Genomic DNA, 19274 nt, shown 5'->3' with positions numbered 1-19274 from the left:
GGACTAATACTATAAAAAAAGCTATATCATAATCAACGTGATGTTGATAGGTCGTCAAGCAATGATCAATTGTTTCGCTTTCGAACGTTGACGTCATACTGCGCTATGCTATGCTATGCTATGCTATGCTTTGCTATATTTATCCCAACTTCAAGCATAGGCCATGCCCCCATAACTATGCTTCCAAAACACTCGCTCTCCAGCCATTCTGGCAGACGTATAAGCAACTCTGTGACAACAATTTGGTTTCTATTTCTTATAATTTATAGTTTTTAATGTTTTTTTTATGATTTGTTTCGTTTTCGAACGCTGGTGTCATACCATATATTTTCTTACTTGAAGCAATGCTAGGCAACACCCCACATCTGAGCTCCCATGAACTAGCTTACATAACTCCAGTGGACACATCAAGATTCCTGTGAGTAAAGATTTGTTTTCTTTTCCTTATCATTTATTAATATTTAAGCATAAATCACTCTGTAGCTATGCTATGTGGTTAACCTTTGTACTGCGTAAGTGGTCGACAAAAAGCAAGAAACAACTGTGAATTCTCAAGAACTCGAACGCGTAGATAGTGTTAAATTGCTAGGAGTTACCATAACCAACACGCTCCAATGGAATTGTCACGTCTTAGATGTAATCCAAAAGGCCAACAAGAGAATACACTTTCATATATTACTTAAGCGTGCAAATGTTCCAGCACACGATATCATTTGTTTCTATCTTACTTGTATAAGGCCAGTTCTAGAATATTGTGCCCCCCCCGTACCATCACGCACTGCCTGACTACCTAAGTAAGGATATTGAACGCATTCAAAAACGTGCATTATCAATTATTTCGCCAGGCCTTTCTTACGATGACAGCCTGTCAATGTTCAACATGGCATCTTTAGAGGACAGACGCATAGATCAATGTGAAAAAACTGTTTGATTCTATTGTATCTAATCCAGATCATAAGTTGCATCAACAGGAGGGCATTTTGCATGCGCATGCGTGAATCCGCTGAACGACAATAGCGTGGGCGCATCAAATCTGATGGCGGGAAATCGAAAACTCGCGCGTAAAATTACAGTCCTTTTAAAAGCCATTTCGTTGGTGCTTTGAATACTGTACTTTCCTACAAAAAATATTCGCCATGACAAAAATCGGACGTTTTCTACGCGGGTTTTCACTTGTAGATTTTTCAGCAGTAGGTTTTCTTGGCCTTTTAAAGACTTTCAAGACTCAACGCCAAAAAGTCATGTTCCTGTATAAGTCTGATTTTCACTGGCAAAGCAATGCATTTCTATGGTTTGATTTCCAAGCTCGTGGTTTTACTTACCAGGGAGGAAATGCATCGTAGCAATGTTCAGCTGCTTTAAGACAAAGAGCGAAACAAAAAATTACCACGCGAGGATTATTTATTAGCGCGATGTCTCATGTTAAACTGATCGCGGAGACACGCGTTTATATTTGCCACAAAAACATGAAATCTATGGGTTTTTTACAGTTTTTCGAAAGTTTTCCCGGAAAAATTTATAAAAAATATTCTATAGGAAGTGAAGAATGAATTGAGTTTGAGACAGCAACAATTACAAGTGCTTATATAGTACATAATCATTTTAGCATTTCATAAGCTCAGTTGCAGACAAAACGAATGCACATACTCCGAAAAAACGAACAGTACTTTTATTTTTCTTTCACTCTAAAAGATACAGAGATTTTCCTAAGCTACTATTTTGAAGCGACTCTTGAGTAACAGCTCCTGCGTTCCACAATCGATTTCTTGTTATTAATTTAAATTTGATGACAGTAGTGATCCATTCAAAACAAAGAATGGCCATCACTCCATAAATCTGACGATGTTGTTCACCTTCGAAGCCTGTTTAAACATAAGACAGGAAGTTTGTTAAAGGGGTGCAAATAATGCTGTTTTCTCAAAAAATAAATACTTCTGCTAAAGGACCCAAATGAGCTGGTATGCGACAACAAAAATGACAGAAATGGATGGATAAATTTGTCTGTTATTAATGTTTCTGTTGAGAGCTTTTTACTGTATCCAGATGAGCCCCTTATGTAAGTTGTACATCATGGAAGAATTATCAAGCAGAAACTGATGCATTAAACAAGAATGTGCTTCAATACAGAGGAGTGGTCTCAGTCAACATCCTTCGTGAATGAAATGTCTCACAAATTAGCATATCAACAAATGTAGTATCCACAAAATGGTATCATTTAGGAATAAATGCGATTTTTTTGCAGCAGAAGCCAGGATTTATTTAAAAGAACTATTGATAACGTTTCATTTCGTGCTATTTTGGGGTTGGGGAGTTGGGCTAGATTTTCTGTAAAACGCCAAAATGTTATATTTATTTGCATAATGAAATGTAAACAAACAGTGTATCATCAAAATAAGGTGGAAAAAATCAGAATTCAAACCGATTGCTCTAATTTTTTTTCCTTTGTATACCTAAATGATAGAATATTCGTATTTTCAAAACACAATCTTACTGGCATCATTATATTGATTTAAATTTATAGTTGAAGTGCGTGTATTTTATTTCTCAACGAAGACGTACTGGAGAAGAAAGCTAAAATTACTGCAGAAGGCGATTTTTCACAGCCTTCATCAAAGCGCCATTCATCAGCGGAAGTGTTCTCAGTTTCACTAATCATTAACTTAATCTGGGGAGAAAGGCAAGATTTCTAGATAAACAAGCCAGAGAAAGGGTGAAAAACAGTTTCACGGCAGAATGGACACTTAATTAACCACTGTATTCCTGAAACGATTAAGTTCGATTTTGGAGTTATACTATAGAGAAGAATTAAGAATCTATAGGATAATTGTTTAACGAAAAACTATCATACTGAACTTTTCCTCCTGATCAAAAAATGTGCGCGAAATGTTAGGTGATAAGAACATTCAGCCGCCATCTTGTCTTCGATGTACTGTTTTACGGAAGGAAAGACTGTCCTCTCAAGGGCGACAGCGAAGGTACAATAAACTCACTTTCATCGTAGAAATACCTCGATACCTTGAAGAACATGTTTGTGGAACGTAGCACCCAGTTGTTATATAATCTCAAAAATCATGATAACTGCATTCAGTTTGCACAGAATTATGGTGAATGTCCTCCTGATTATGATCAATATTTTATTTCACAGAAACTGAAACATCGAGTAAAAACGCCAAGCAGGCACAATATCGCGTCAATCCCTTCTTTCAAGAGTTTAGTTTCCTTCAGGTTTGTTTACAATTTTAAATTTTTTGCATCCTAAAGCATTCAAAAATCAAACTTACAAAGGAGACTTAGGCTTCAGTAGAGTTTTACCCTAACGTGCGGTCACAATTCGACTCTGGCCAGGGCAACAACAACAACAACTTTATTTGTACCCATAAGTATACAAATAATGATGAACAAAATAATTAAACAAAAATGTAGAGGAGTACAGGTTGCCACAAATAACCATAGGGACTAAAGAAAAATGGCAGCCATACTTAGGTGATTTATCTATAATTATTTGGGTCGATCAGATACCACATACACACCAACACAGAACACCCACGCGCGCATGCCCATTCAACACCAAAACAAAGAAAATTAAGAAAGCCAGGGTGTCAAAGTAACAAAAAAAACAAACAAACAAAAAGCCAGAAGAATTATGGGGTAAAAATACTTCACAATTTTTAGTTGTTTTCAAGAAGAATTAGCTTAGGTGTTTTCTTAAAGCGTTAGAGAGAAAGAAGCTTTATGTCATCACTTATATCATTTCAGGCCCCAAGGCAAAAACATAGATAAACTTGTACAATAGCACTAAAATGGCTGGCAGCGATTAGATCTTATTGCAATGCCAATTAATAGAGAGGGAACTAAGCGATATGAAAAACTGTAATAAAACAATATCTAAATGATATACAGAGAGGAAAATGCGACCACTGCATCACGGGCCTTAACACCCCTCCGCCCCCCCAATCCCCCCCCCCCCCCCCTCTTCCCTCTAATAGTTACCTACAACTGTAAACAACTGTGGTGCTGTTGGTTTTTTTTTTTTTTTAACTATTTCTGTGAGTATTGAACTGCTGTGTGGTCATTGAAATGATGTGTGTTCACTGATCCGCTGTGATTTTTTCCCTCCCCCATAATACTTGAACGAATAAACATAGACAACACTAACACCAGAAGGCTGTGATTACTGAACTCGTTTTGTGGTCTTTGAACTATTGTGTCTTCTCTGAACTAAACTTACTAAACAAAATTGAAGCAGATGGATAGGGATACTTATAAAAAAGGTCATTCCAATACTATCACGGTCAGTAATCTGATGTCAAACTGAGTCCAGTGCTTAGATTGACTGGCCTGGCTTAGTTCTTAGGTGAAGACGTAAAAGAAACTAAAATAAGTCAAATGACGCCAGTCTACAGAGTACGTAAACTTAATACTAGTTGAAAATGAAAGAAATCGCATCATTTCTGTTTCGCACAGAAAATGAGATTTTAAGGCGTTACGATTGTACTTTCAACTAACCACCTACTGGATTAATGAAACATTGACACTCACTGAGTTTTGAGATTTAAAAATGGCTGTAATAAAGTGGTAATGGAACTTCGTGTCGTGCGATTCTGGTCTGAAATCATGCTTGTGATTTCAAGTCGGACTCCCGATGCGCACTCGTCCGATTTTAAAACCACGCGTTTGATTGCAGACCAAATTCACTCCACTTACACGTTTACTTTAATTGCAGGTTTTCACTGTCAAGCCATCAAAAGTAAAAATAGAATGGTAAATTCCGGAATCTGAGAAATGAAAGGAGGATAATACAGAAAGACCCTCGCCGAGATTTAGGTCAGTGTGATTTTTCATATGCGAAACATTTCAATAAATTGTTTATCCACATTAATAGAGCTTTCTATGGAGACGCCATTATGGTACCAATCCGGATGGGCACCAACATGGCGGCCGTAAACCGACAGAAACATCTGTCGCTGAGTTTTGCTATGAAAGCCTGAATTCATCTCTCAACGGAATTTATAAACATTAAAGTAGTACCTTTCCTAATAAAATGACTGTTGAAATAGCAAAATCCCCCAAAATAAGTTACTTTTTGAACCTACATGACAGCTCTGTTGGCTGCCATGTGAATGCTGCGTCACGCAAAAGCGTAGAAATTCAAGAGTACTGGACATCACAAAAGGAAGAGCTTTTTGAAGTAAAAACTGGTGTAAATTTCATTTTTTAACTGTTCTAATACTTCATAGTTTTGTATTTTGATGACGTAATGTACAAACCAGCAATTACCATTATTTATTAAACCTGTTGCTTTTCCTAGTTTAGTGGCCGATGAGCAACCCACGGAGAAGGGATCGGAGGAGTCCCGACCCCCTAGATATATCCATTAGAAAACTGCTTTGAAACTGAAATAATTACCACCGAACATGCTTGCATTTTAAACGTTGTTGCTTTAAAACTATACTTGTGTCGCACGTTTCAATAAAGGCGCTTGTCGAAATTGACGAAATATGCATGGCCGGTGGGGAGTCGCTCCTCTTCTCCAGAAAAACAACTTCTGCGAACCGAAAATGGACAATTTCCGTAACCTAACCCCTTTTGTTTTGTTGTGGACGAATAAAATAAGCTTTATCATAATCGACGTGATGTTGATAGGCCGTCAAACAATGATCAATTGTTTCGTTTTCGAACGTTGACGTCATGCTGCGCTATGCTATACTATGCTTTGCTACATTTATCCCTACTTCAAGCATAGGCCATGTTCTCATAACTATGCTTCCAAAACACTCGCTCTCCGGCCATTCTGGCAGACGTATAAGCAACTCTGTGACAACAATTTGGTTTATATTCCTTATAGTTTATAGTTTTTTAAACCTTCCCATAATCGGAAATAAGTCACATTAATTTTAGTGTGATGATATGTTTCATTTTCGAACGCTGATGTCATACCAAATATTTTCTTACTTGAAGCAATGCCAGGCAACACCTCACAACTGAGCTCCCATGAACTAGCTTACATAACTCCAGTGGACACATCAAGATTCCTGTGAGTACAGATTTGTTTTCTTTTCCTTATCATTTATAAATATATAAGCATAACTTACTCTGTAGCTATGCTATGTGGTTAACCTTTGTAATGCGTAAGTGGTCGACAAAAAGCAAAAAACAACTCGCTCAAGATTAAATGGATGAAGGGTACAACAATGGTTGTTGTAATTGTTCTATATAGTTTTAAACTGCTTCATTTAAATTGCATAATTTCTACAAAAATTCCAGTTGTTATATAATCTCGAAAATCATGATAACTGCATCCAGTTTGCACAAAATTATGGTGAATGTCCTCCTGATTATTATCAATCTTTTATTTCACAGAAACTGAAATATCGAGTAAAAACGCCAAGCAGGCACAATATCGCCTCAATCGCCCCCTTCAAGTGTTTAGTTTCCTTCAGGTTTGTTCACAATTTTAAATTTTTTGCATCCTAAAGCATTTAACCCTCGGACGTACACGCAAATTCATACCTCCACCGTGGTACAAAGGGGAGGGGGGAGGGGTGAATGGAACCCCTCCCCGGAGTTTTTGATATGTTGCAGTATTTTGAAACGATTTTACCTTTAGTGGAAAGCCTTTAATCTTCTTACAAGATGAGGTATATTTTATGGGTGGTGGCGCTGCTGAAGGCCTGTGACGTCACCGACAGTGATCGCCAGCTTTGCCGCCATCTTGGATTTTACCAAGAATTAGAAATCAGTTTAAGACAGCGAGAAATGGTAATTTGTTGTGCTTTACATGAACAATAACACATAAATAAGCACTTTGCATGATTTTAGCTACAATACTTACTTTTATTGCTGAAAGTTGAAGAAAGATGTATTTCCACCCAAAATTGGCTTGACCACCTGCTACTTATGACGCCATATCTCGTAACCATAGCAACTGACCATCACTAATCTTGTCTCAAAATCTGCGCAAGGGATGAGCGAACAGCTACTGACTGAAAATGTCAGGTGCTGATGTTTTATCCTCTAGAAAAAAAAACTCAGAAAAACCTTATGCCACCCCCCCCCCTTTACTTCCAAGGGTTAAAATTCAACCTCAATGAGGAGTTACTTAGGCTTTAGTAGAGTTTCACCCTTACGTGCTGTCACAACTCAACTCTCCCAGGGACAACAACAACAACAACAATAACAACAACGACAACTTTATTTGTACCCAAAAGTATACAATAATGATTAACAAAAATATAGCGGGGTACAGGTTGCCCCACACGCGCGCGCATGCGCACTCAACACCAAAACAAAGAAATAAAGAAAGTTAAGGGTGTCAGGCCAGAAGAATTATGGTGTTAAAATACTTTACTATTTTTCGTAAATTTTCAAGAAGAATTAGCTTGAGGTTTTTCTTAAAGCGTTAGAGAGGGAGAAGCTTTACTTCATCACTTATATCATTCCAGACTTTAGCACACTGAAATTTTATGTTGAAGATTCCATAATTTGTTCTTGCTTAAGAAATAGCAAAATTCATTTTTCTAGATAATATGGTATTATACCCAGGGGGGGGGGGGGGGGGGCTGATTATACAGGAGACAGGAGTTTGTTGTGGACCTTAAACATAAATAATGCAAGTTGAAGGGTAATAATGTTAAACAACTTGACAACATTTACATCTTTAAATAAAGGACTTGAATGTTCATTGTAGATAGTGAAAGTAACTATTCTTGACAGAAATTATTCATAATAGGGCAAAAAACTTAAGTATAAATTTAAAAAAAAAATCAATAGGATAGGTTAGTTATAGAAAAAACACCAAAGCTGGTTACCACCAAGGTCCGGAAGGCATAAGATCCAGTTTGTTTGTGGTTTGTGACTTTTGATGAAACTTTCTGCTCAGTAGGTTCTTGATAATCAAAATCAATTTTCCTAATAAGCTCTAATGGGATCTAAAAGTTACCATGATGCTATAAGTGGCTGAGTTCTCAGTGTATAACTTATTTTTTGAGTCACCTGAAATAGCGCATAACCTCATCTTAATGAGATTCTTTTAATCATGGGATAAAGACAAAGGGTTATTATGTCATCAGCGTTACTGCATTCCTCAGCAAGTGAATTCGATTTCTCCGCAAAAGGGGGTTCATTTCATCTCTACTAAACTACTGATAATATCGCAAAGAGGAGAAGTTATCCTTTATCTTCTAACATAGGCACGTTTTTCTTGGATGGGCTATTATGAATGCTTCAGTGTAACCGAATCAACAATCTACTGTTTTAATCCTAAATTAAGACTATTTTTTGTGCGAAATTGGGTATTGCTGTACATTAATGAAAACGCAAAACGCTGCGCACGGTTGAGTCGATCCTCATACTATAGATTCACTTTTCTTTGTCTTTCCTTCGGACATGTGGTGCAAAATAAATAAATTGTTAAAGTACTATGATTATCAACTCACCAAATGTTGCTTAGAGGAAAGACTCGAAGGTTTCAAGGTTTCTTCATGGTTTCTTAAAGGGACACAGTCAGCTGATGCACATGCGCATTAGATACCATTTCTTAGCTGATTTGCATGTCACAAGACACGCGCGTGAAACAGAACGCGAGAAGAGTATACGGAATACTTAAAACAAACCTTATATAGTTAAAATAGTTACAAGCCGAAATCGTGATTATAGACCCTAAGCCACATCAGAGCACTCATTTTTCTATATACCATTGAGAATTCACCGATGGATTTGTCCAGGAAAACCAAACATCGACGAATACTTCTGAATTCGATCATCAGTAAAGGTGAGAAATGACACAGTGTGCATAAATCATTGTCGAAGGTTCAAGGTCGAGAAAGCTTGATTTTCCAAACATATGTAACCTTTTCCATCGATTTTCCAAATATATAAAACGATTATTTGCTCGCCAGTGTTATTGATTCATTTCTCTTATTATTTTGGTAAACAAAGGCGATTACACCTGCCCGACGCCTACGCGTTTCTCACCTCTTCTGTTCATGTTCCTTTGGATACGCTTTTTAACCAAATGAGATGAAATAACGTCATAGGGTGAGTTAAGGTTTGATCAAAAAGAGATCGAGGATCGAATGAAACTCTTGGCAAGATTGAAGCAGATTTCTTGATTTACCCGACGCGTACATTTGTAAGTGAAGAATGATCATCGCAGTAAATTTTCCAATTTAAGCAATTGGAAAGAAGAAGCCTGAAAAAAATCAGGGCTTCACCTCCGCGTTGCCGGTGCGTTGCTCTACCAACTGAGCTATGAAGCCACACATTGAGAGCGAGGTCAATTTATTGAGTTCATATCTCCCGTGAGTAGTGAAATGATGTGAAGTATATGAAATAATTCATATTTGAACTGCGGTTGTAGATAAAATACGTTTCATTAACTGTAATGACTCTTAAGCAGCAAGCATGTATCATGTTGTTCACTTAATTCACAACAGATATACACGCTCAGACCACTGACATATGAGCTATTTTCCCAAAATAGCTCAATAATTGTATGTGTTTGTGTAGTTGACCATTATCACATAAGAGTAGAGATTCACCAGATGGCGCAAACTCATAAAAAGGTAAATAAAATACACTCCGTAGAAATTCGACGCTTAAAGACAGACGCCTGCATACACATGAAAAGGACCTATCACCCTCCTCTGACACACCACTTAGTGCTTTTAACCTCTTAGGCTTCATTTTCACTCGGATGATTCCATCAACTGATCACACAAGGGGATATTCAATTTACCTTATCCAAAACATTGGCATCATCTTCAATACATCCTCACAAGGCGAGCTATCCTATCGTGCATCAAGCTTACACGTAGCCTTCACAACGCAGGTGTCACTGACCATTCTCTAGTGTTGAGCAAAGTGATGAAACTACGGGCAAAGAGAATCTACCACATAAAGAATGTGCGTGTGCAAACCATACCTTGACGTCGGCAATATTCGCGATGCATAGAAAGTGGAGGAGTTCATAACTACGCTTGAGAAGTCTCTCCCCAGCCTCTCTATAGGAAACGTCCAAGAAAGATTGGATTACTTCAGGGATGCAGTCCATGGAGCAGCCAAGTCTAACTTCGGCAAGAAGAAAAACAAATCTGCAGACTGGTTCGAGGCGCATACAGAGACAATAACTCCAGCAATGGAAGGAAATAGAAAAGTGTTAACTGGATAAACGACCTGCCCAAGTGAACAAAATCTGCAGGCTCTACAGGCAACACGAAGTAAAAAAAAAAAAAACAGAAAAAAAAACAGCCCCCTTAAAATTTGCTACAGTACCGAGCGCAACAGATGGAGCGCCGGGTAGAACATTACGCTGAGCTGTCTAGCAGAGAGAATATGATGTCTTTGGAAGCACTGAACTCCATAGAGTACTTACCTGTTCTGGAGGACCTGGATAGTGAACCTACTAAAGTCGAGCTGAAAGAGGTCCTGAGGCACCTGCACCTGAAAAAGCGCGCGGCCAGGGTTGTAATCCTCTGCCTGCGCTAGAGGGATAGAAGGTACCACTATGATGAGAGACGCAAACATAATCACTCTATACAAAAACAGGGGGGCCAGAAGAGACTGCAATAATAATCAAGGCATCTCACTCCTCAGCATCGCTATGAAGCTCTTTGCTCGAGTCGTTCTGAAGGGTCTCCAAGTACTTGCACAGAGATTTTATCCTGAGAGCATCGTGTGGTTTCCTTACTAAACGATCAACACTATTAGGTCTAAAACCTTGTTAGGTCCAGCAATCAATTCGTTCAGTTTGGCGGAGGCTTCGCCGCAGCGGCCACAACCATTACCTTTACTTAACCATCCTTTTGGGAGCCACTTTCTAGCTGACCCAGCTTTTTTTGTTTTGTTTTTTGACCCGTTTTTTTTGTCCTTATTCGAGCAAAGCAGAGCCATTTAAGTTTACACAATCATATCACTTCAACTATGCAACTTGCGATCCGTTGTCGACGAACTCTTCTCTTCCCGATGTCCTTCAATGAGGGCTGCCGTCTTTGCTTCGAACTATTTAAATGGGTGGTTCAAAGGATTTAATTTTTTAAACAACTTGACTTACAACTGACTTTGAGCTGAGACGGCCTTCCGAATTAGTTCTCCCAGATAATAAGGATCATTACGGTGGAATAAAGGAACATTTGATTTAAGCTCCTTCAGAATAGCTAAGGGTTACGTGTTGATACATGAAAAAATGCTACATGATCCTAGGAAAAGTGTTTCTATTTGTCGGAGAATATGCCAAGGCTGAAGAATATCTTCTTAAAGCACTTGCCATCATGGCGAAAATTGGCGACAAACTCGGAGAAGCGGTATGCTGCATACGCCTAGGAGCTGTGTTTAAATCTCTCGGAGAATATGCCAAGGCTGAAGAATATTTTCATAAAGCACTTGCCATCAACACAGAAATTGGCAACAAAGACGGAGTAGCGGCATACTACGCAAACCAAGGCACTATGTTTCAATCTGTCGGAGAATATGCCAAGGCTGAAGAATATCTTCGTAAAGCACTTAACATCTTCACAGAAATTGGCCACCAACTGGGAGAAGCGTCATGCTACGGAAACCTAGGAGCTGTGTTTGAATCTGTCGGAGAACATGCCAAAGCTGAAAAATATCTTCATAAAGCACTTACCATCAGCACAGAAATTGGCGACAAAGACGGAAAAGCGGTGTGCTACATAAATTTAGGACATCGAGCATTTGAAGTTGGCGAATGGGCGAAGGCTCAAAAGTATTTTGAGAATGCTCTTCAAATTATCAGGGGAACTGGAAACATCGATTTGCAATTTCTTACTTTCCTTTCTCTACATAAATGTTCTTTAAAAATAACGGGAAACACATCTGAAGCCTTTTCGAATCTCCGGACAAGCATACAAATTTGCGAAAAAATGCTTCTTTCCTTAGGAAGCAAAGATCGCCGCAAGATATTATTTTTTGACGAGCACGCGTCTCCCTATCGGCTGTTTTGTTCATTGAGTTGTTTCTGTGGGAAACCTTATGAAGCTTTACACATTGCTGAACTGGGACGGGCCAGAGCTCTAGCAGAACTTATGTCAAATCGGTACTCGATTAAACAAGAAGTATCCATTAACATACAATCGTTTGTTGACGTCGAGGAAGTAATTACGAAAAATGGCAACAGCACCTGCCTATACATCTCCTATGACTACAATAACAATATATTTTTGTGGGTTTTGACACAAGGAAAACCGGTAGCTTTCCGAAAAACGAAACTTTGTGAAAGCTATGTCTCTGTGGATGACCTGTTTGGAAACGAAACGTTATTAAGAAATTTTCACGTTTTACCTCAAGAGCAATGCGAAGACCGATCACTCTTCTCTTCATACGCCAACCAACTTACAAACCAATCAAATCTCTCATCCTCGCGTCTTTCGTTAGATGAGGATAAAGTAATCACGGACTCTGAACTGCCAACACTTTGTCAGGTTTACAATATGTTGATTGCTCCCGTACGTGATTTGCTAGAAGGATCTGAAATCATTGTTGTTCCTGATCGCTGCTTCTTCCAAGTTCCCTTTGCAGCATTACATGATGAAAGTAACCGCTATTTATCAGATTCTTTCAGGATACGCATTGTCCCTTCTTTGAGGACTCTCAAGCTCATTCTGGACAGTCCAGCGCACTCTCACAGCGAAAAAGGTGCGTTAATTGTGGGTGCGCCAAGTGTGACGGAAGTGTATTTCGAGGGAAAGTTAAGGTATCTCTGTCCATTGCCTGGCGCAAAAGCAGAAGCAGAGATGATTGCAATACTACTACCTAAATCTCACCTTTTAATAGGAGAGCGAGCAACAAAGCAGGCAGTTCTTCGGAGAATACAGTCAGTGAGTCTCCTGCATTTCGCTGCTCATGGTGATGCCGAAAGAGGAGAAATTGCTCTTACCCCCGCCGACTCCACAATGGGGACTCCACATGAAGCAGACTACTTACTGACCATGACCGACATTTCGCAAGTCAGACTGTCAGCCAAACTGGTAGTCCTTAGCTGTTGCCATACCGCACGTGGACAGATCAAAACAGAAGGCGTTGTTGGAATCGCTCGAGCATTCTTAGGATCAGGTGCACGTTCAGTGTTGGTGGCATTGTGGGCCTTATTAGACAGAGCAACAGAGCAGTTCATGAGAATATTCTACGAAAACCTTGTCGAAGGAGAAAGTGCAAGTGAATGTCTTCACCGGGCCATGAAGTGGATGCGAAATAACGGTTTCTCTGAAGTGAGGCAGTGGGCACCTTTCATGCTGATTGGGGATGACGTATCATTTCACTTTGATGAAGAAAAGGTCAGGTCTTCTTGTATTGCAGTTTTATCAACTGGGAACTTTTGGTACTTTTAAGTACCAAATAAATAGTAGTATTTACCCTTAAAAGCCACATTATTAACTACACCTGAAGTCAGCTTTTCCTATGACTGAAGTAGAATATCCATCAACCGCCTTTTTAACATCGAAGATACTAAACACCATAATGATTTGACCACACCTCTGTACTTATCAGTCTAAATTACAACCCATGCATATGTGGGGCTTTGCATTTAAAAAAAAAAACCACTAAAACCCCGTATACCCGTATTGTGGACTGTGTATGGAGTCTTGACCGTAACTAGAGGGCTTTTCGCGGACACTGACTGAAGTACAGTGGTAAACTGGTTCTAAACGTGGACCAAAGAGGGAAGACCAAGATTCCAAAGGTCATCGAGGCAAGAAGTTTCAAACCTATTTTAGCTGCGCACCCTGCTTTTCATTTATAACGCGAATAACTGGAAAGTTTTAGCGGTGAGATAAAGTTAAATAAGAAAACCTCTTCCGTCACGATAAAGCCGGAGGAACCCCCTTCCATGTAAAATGAACCTAAATGCCACTTACCCCAGCTGGAGTCTTTTGTAATGAATATATGTGTTTTACCAATTTTTATGTTTCTTATACATTACTGTTGCAGGTATTACACTGACGAAACACCATGGAATAACGAAACAGCCCTTCCGCAGAATCAATGAGGTAGTCCCTGGCGGAAAATGTAAAGGGTCAATCTCGGTAGCATACGAACATAACCCAGACTAGAAGAATTAAAAGAGAACTGATTTGCTTGGCCCAGCTGTTCATCTTTGCCGGCTTAATTATTTTTCCCGCCGATTATAATTTTTGTGTGTGTGTAGGTACATTAAGTACTCTAATCTCTAAAATGTCTGGCAAAAGTACCAATCACCAGCCTTGTAACAGTGTACATCGGTAGCTCTGACAATGATACAACTGTAATTGCGACACGAATAACATCAGAATTAGATAATTTGCTATCTATTTAGGTAACTTACTTAACTTACTTCCTTAATTGGCCCCTAAGGCTTCAAGTAAAAAATAATTTTCACGTAAACGAGATTCTTAATCGCAAATTGAAGTTTAGTAGAATTGTATATATTTTAGAGCCAATCTTTCTCTGAACATAGAAGTAGTAGTTTTGCAACCTTGCATTATGAAATAAGGTTTGACGACTCAATTAAGTCAACTAAAAGCCTAGCGAAACCAACTTGTCCAGACTCCAAACTAGCCATCACAGTAGTAAACTAAAGGTTATTTTATTGTATAATGTTCATGCCTGAGAATAGGTTACTGTGTTAGTATAGAAGAGTAGTACTTGTTTACGTATCCAACTAAAATGCCCAGATTTGGTGGTCCAGTTTTCAGTAGTACTTCAAGTAGCAAAACTAAAAAAATTAGTAGTTTGAAAAACATGACGCGTATCCGAGAAGGTCGCACATGGAAGTTTCATTGTAATCTGTATATAAAATGCCAAGATTCGGAGGTCCAGTTTTCAGTAGTACTTCGAGTAGCAAAACTAATTTTAGTAGTTTGAACAACATGTCACGTATCTGAGAAGGTCGCACATGGAAGTTTCATTGTAATCTGTATATAAAATGCCAAGATTTGGTGGTCCAGTTTTCAGTAGTACTTCGAGTAGCAAAACTAAGTTTAGTAGTTTGAACAACATGTCGCGTATCCGAGAAGGTCGCACATGGAAGTTTCATTGTAATCTGTATATAAAATGCCAAGATTTGGTGGTCCAGTTTTCAGTAAGTACTTCGAGTAGCAAAACTAAGTTTAGTAGTTTGAACAACATGTCGCGTATCCGAGAAGGTCGCACATGGAAGTTTCATTGTAATCTGTATATAAAATGCCAAGATTTGGTGGTCCAGTTTTCAGTAGTACTTCAAGTAGCAAAAGTAAGTTTGTAGTTTGAACAACATGTCGCGTATCCTAGAAGGTCGCACATGGAAGTTTCATTGTAATCTGTATACAAAATGCCAAGATTTGGTGGTCCAGTTTTCAGTAGTACTTCAAGTAGCAAAACTAAGTTTGTAGTTTGAACAACATGTCGCGTATCCGAGAAGGTCGCACATGGAAGTTTCATTGTAATCTGTATATAAAATGCCAAGATTTGGTGGTCCAGTTTTCAGTAGTACTTCGAGTAGCAAAACTAAGTTTAGTAGTTTGAACAACATGTCGCGTATCCGAGAAGGTCGCACATGGAAGTTTCATTGTAATCTGTATATAAAATGCCAAGATTTGGTGGTCCAGTTTTCAGTAGTACTTCAAGTAGGAAAACTAAGTTTAGTAGTTTGAACAACATGTCGCGTATCCGAGAAGGTCGCACATTGAGGTTTCATTGTAATCTGTATATAATTATGTAATCTCACCCGATTTTTAAAAATAAACTAGCAAGTTCAACGCCGATACTTTATTGAGCCTTTCGTTGTTAAGACCTCTAGTAATTGTAATTGTAATTGTAATTGTAAATATCTTATTATCTACTCCCCTCAGGGCTATTCAGGGATAATTTACAACAGTGGTTGGGGGACTTTGCCAGACTGCTTAAGGTGCAGTTTACAAGTAATGAAGGAATAAGTAATGATGCCCCCATACATGAGTGTGAAAGTGAGATAGACCACTATACCGGGCACTACGTGCCCTACTCTTTACGAAGAGTGTGTGGGTTCTTTAACATCCAACAGATTTATTACACGTGCAAGGGCTTCTGAGACGGGGCCTACGGTTTATCGTCCTTATCCGATAAGACTAGAAAGTCAAACCGTCGTTTGCAGATGTTATTACAAAGGCAGCACTTTCTCCCCAGTTATTTAAAGACCCTGAGCGTTGGTCCGGCCGGGGTTTGAGCCTCCGGCCTCCCGCTTAGCAGACCGGCGCTTATCCCATTGGGCTAACCCGGGCGGCGGTTATTGTTTATCCTTAATTATCTATTTGCTCTTTAACAAAAACTATTTCCTATAATATCCGAGCGATTAGGGATCAGATTCACGTCACACGGCAACGTCAATTTTCACGTGACCATGCAAGGTATCAGTCTAAATTATAAACCAGAGGTTCCTTCGGCAAGTACTCAGACCAGACCGGCGCTTATCCCATTGGGCTAACCCGGGCGGCGGTTATTGTTTATCCTTAATTATCTATTTGCTCTTTAACAAAAACTATTTCCTATAATATCCGAGCGATTAGGGATCAGATTCACGTCACACGGCAACGTCAATTTTCACGTGACCATGCAAGGTATCAGTCTAAATTATAAACCAGAGGTTCCTTCGGCAAGTACTCAGACCAGACCGGCGCTTATCCCATTGGGCTAACCCGGGCGGCGGTTATTGTTTATCCTTAATTATCTATTTGCTCTTTAACAAAAACTATTTCCTATAATATCCGAGCGATTAGGGATCAGATTCACGTCACACGGCAACGTCAATTTTCACGTGACCATGCAAGGTATCAGTCTAAATTATAAACCAGAGGTTCCTTCGGCAAGTGCCAACGAGGCGAATTCGTTTATCTTTTGTGGAATGTGCCTATCCAGATCTTCGCATAGGTTAACAATGGATTTCGCTTAAGAAAAGGATGGCCCTCATCTTTAGAACAAAAGCTACATTCTAGGCTTTCACTTCTATTAAAAAATATCAACATGGCTTGAAGCTTTGTTGAAGTAAGTTGGCACTTATATTTTATGGAAATTCAAAACCATAAACGTTAGAAAGTAAAATATAGTTCAATTGAGGCCTTCGACTGCTAAAATTAAAGATTAAAATTAAATTCCGAGCTTTCGCCGATCAACGGCATAATCTGAGAAAAAGATTTATATTCCGCATGGCAATATGCATATGCAAAAATTGGTGTAAGCAAAATTTGTGAAAAGCGCAAGAATGGGGCGGAATGTGTCCGGAGTTATAAAAATGTAAACTTGAATAAAATACAAAGATCTAAATGAATGTGTCGCACAGGACAAAGAGTCTCTCGAAAGGAAAAATGATTTATACGAATGGTCTTTAAAACAAAAGGTCCGCAAATTCGTTGCATTCCTTATGGTAGTTCAGGGCTGTCTTCAATGTAAATCGAGCGGCAAAAGGGCACGCTGGTTGACAAAAAACCCTCCAAAGGCAAAAATTAAACAACTTCTAAAAAAAAAAGGTCCTCAAATGCGTTGCACTCCTCGCGGAAAATGAGGACCGCCTCAAAGTAAATGAAACTGCGCAGAACACGCTGTTTCTAAGAATACAGCCCTATTCCTTGGTTAATTACCGCATAGAATTCAATTTACAAAGGAAAAGATAATTCTGAAAACCCTGATTCTGAGTCGAGAAGCGAACTGCTACCTCAATGTAAATCGAGCTGCGATCGCGAAGAATTGAACAAGCTGGTTTTGACAAAACCTGGAGGGTAAAAGCTTATCCCTTTATAGCTGTTGCTTTAAACGCAATTTATAAACCAAACCAGAGCACTAATGAGAGCACCTGCCTAAGTTGAGAGTGGAGTCCAAGTTCCTGAGATTTCAGAAAGACAGGTATGGAACTGTTTGCAGCACCCGAAAAAACGGACCTCATACCGTTTTGGGTGCGGAGAGACCACTCGGAAATTTGTACATCTTTAATTTCCAAGATCTGGAACTTGTCCCTGAGGTTTAGTACCTGGCCCTCATCGTGGAAAAGAGCTCACGTGACCCCCCTCCCCAAGGTTGACGTTCCCAAGGGAAAGACAGACTATAGAGGAATCAACATACCCCTGTTATTGCACACGCATTTGAGAAGTCTGTGTATATTATTCACGCGCGGGACACTGTTGAGCAACATCTGAGCTCAACTTAGTTTGCCTACAGGACAGGGGGGAGTTATATAGACGCGCTCCTCAGTATGTAGCACACCGTCTATTGTTATCTAGATGACCCTACGTGTAAAGCCCTGCGTTTGTTTGCCATGAATTTCAGTAAAGCGTTCGACAGCGTTAATCGTGGACTTTTGTCTTATAAGCTTAAGGATGTACCGTTAAATCCATTCATAATCAACTGGTATTTAAGCTTTCTTGAGAATCGTCAGCAGTGCATTATTTACAATAGTTTTCAAGGACAATGGAAATGTGTGAACAGGGGCACTACACAGGGCAGTGTGAGTGGTCCGTACTTATTTAGTATTTTTATCAATGATCTGGAAATCAGCATAGATAATCATCCAGCTCTGTTTAAGAGTGGAGTTCACGATCGATCGATACGATCCAGGATAAACAAGTCGACGTAATTCGTCATCCATTATATTAATGGGTAATCAAATGGTATACTCGTGAAATTAGGGAATAATTTCACTTGCGTTTTGTCCAAATCCTAATAATTTCCCGAGCCTTTAGTATCTGGACAAAACGCGCGTGAAATTATTCCCTAATTTCACTTCACTCGTCACCATTTGATTACACATACTAACTTGCGTTTGTACACCCCCGTAGTAAGAGCTACTTCGGTTCCCACCGGGGGTGGATTTTTATTTTCGTCACTATTCAGATCTGGGTAGTACTTCTGATCGGTTGAAGCAAATTTTAACCAATCAGAAGTACTACCCAGATCTGGGTAGTGACGCGCCCTTGGTATGGAATTTCTGCGCTCGTTTCTAAGACGTCATTTTGCGGGGAAACCAGTAATGGCGTCAGGAAATTTCGGTCGTTTTCTAAGGCTACGCTGGATCATTTACGAGTGGAGATGCCACACTTGATGCGCGTATCATGACAGAAAGGCTACGTACGCGTGACAGAAATTAATGTGCAACGATGCTAAAGTATGGTGATTATTGGCCTTAACAGTGTGCACAAACCTTTTAACCAGGCGGGAATGAGGGAAGAAAAAAACCCCTTTAAAGCTTCTTCATTATAGGGTTAGATTTTTGCCAAGGTACTTAACCAGAAAACTAGGTTGAACACTGGCTTACAGGAGCTGTAGTACGTAATTTATAA

General features: G+C 39.3%; 1 protein-coding gene across 1 annotated transcript; it reads left to right on the top strand.

Annotated features, from left to right (window-relative positions):
• The first annotated feature begins 12248 nt into the window (after window positions 1–12248).
• Window positions 12249–14778, top strand: LOC140943975 (tetratricopeptide repeat protein 28-like). Its single transcript, XM_073393084.1, has 2 exons — window positions 12249–13289; window positions 13945–14778. Exons 1-2 carry the CDS (start codon window positions 12447–12449, stop codon window positions 13954–13956), a joined length of 855 nt encoding a protein of 284 aa, XP_073249185.1. The 5' UTR covers window positions 12249–12446; the 3' UTR covers window positions 13957–14778.
• The last annotated feature ends 4496 nt before the right edge of the window (window positions 14779–19274 follow it).

The sequence above is a fragment of the Porites lutea genome, chromosome 7 (assembly GCF_958299795.1).
Source record: "Porites lutea chromosome 7, jaPorLute2.1, whole genome shotgun sequence".
In the NCBI taxonomy this organism is placed as follows: domain Eukaryota; kingdom Metazoa; phylum Cnidaria; class Anthozoa; order Scleractinia; family Poritidae; genus Porites; species Porites lutea.
This window is presented reverse-complemented; position numbering and strand designations above follow the sequence as displayed.

What these genes read in the sequence shown, in the direction of transcription:
- LOC140943975 (XM_073393084.1), top strand. Translation starts at nt 12,447, where the DNA reads ATGTTGATTGCTCCCGTACGTGATTTGCTAGAAGGATCTGAAATCATT.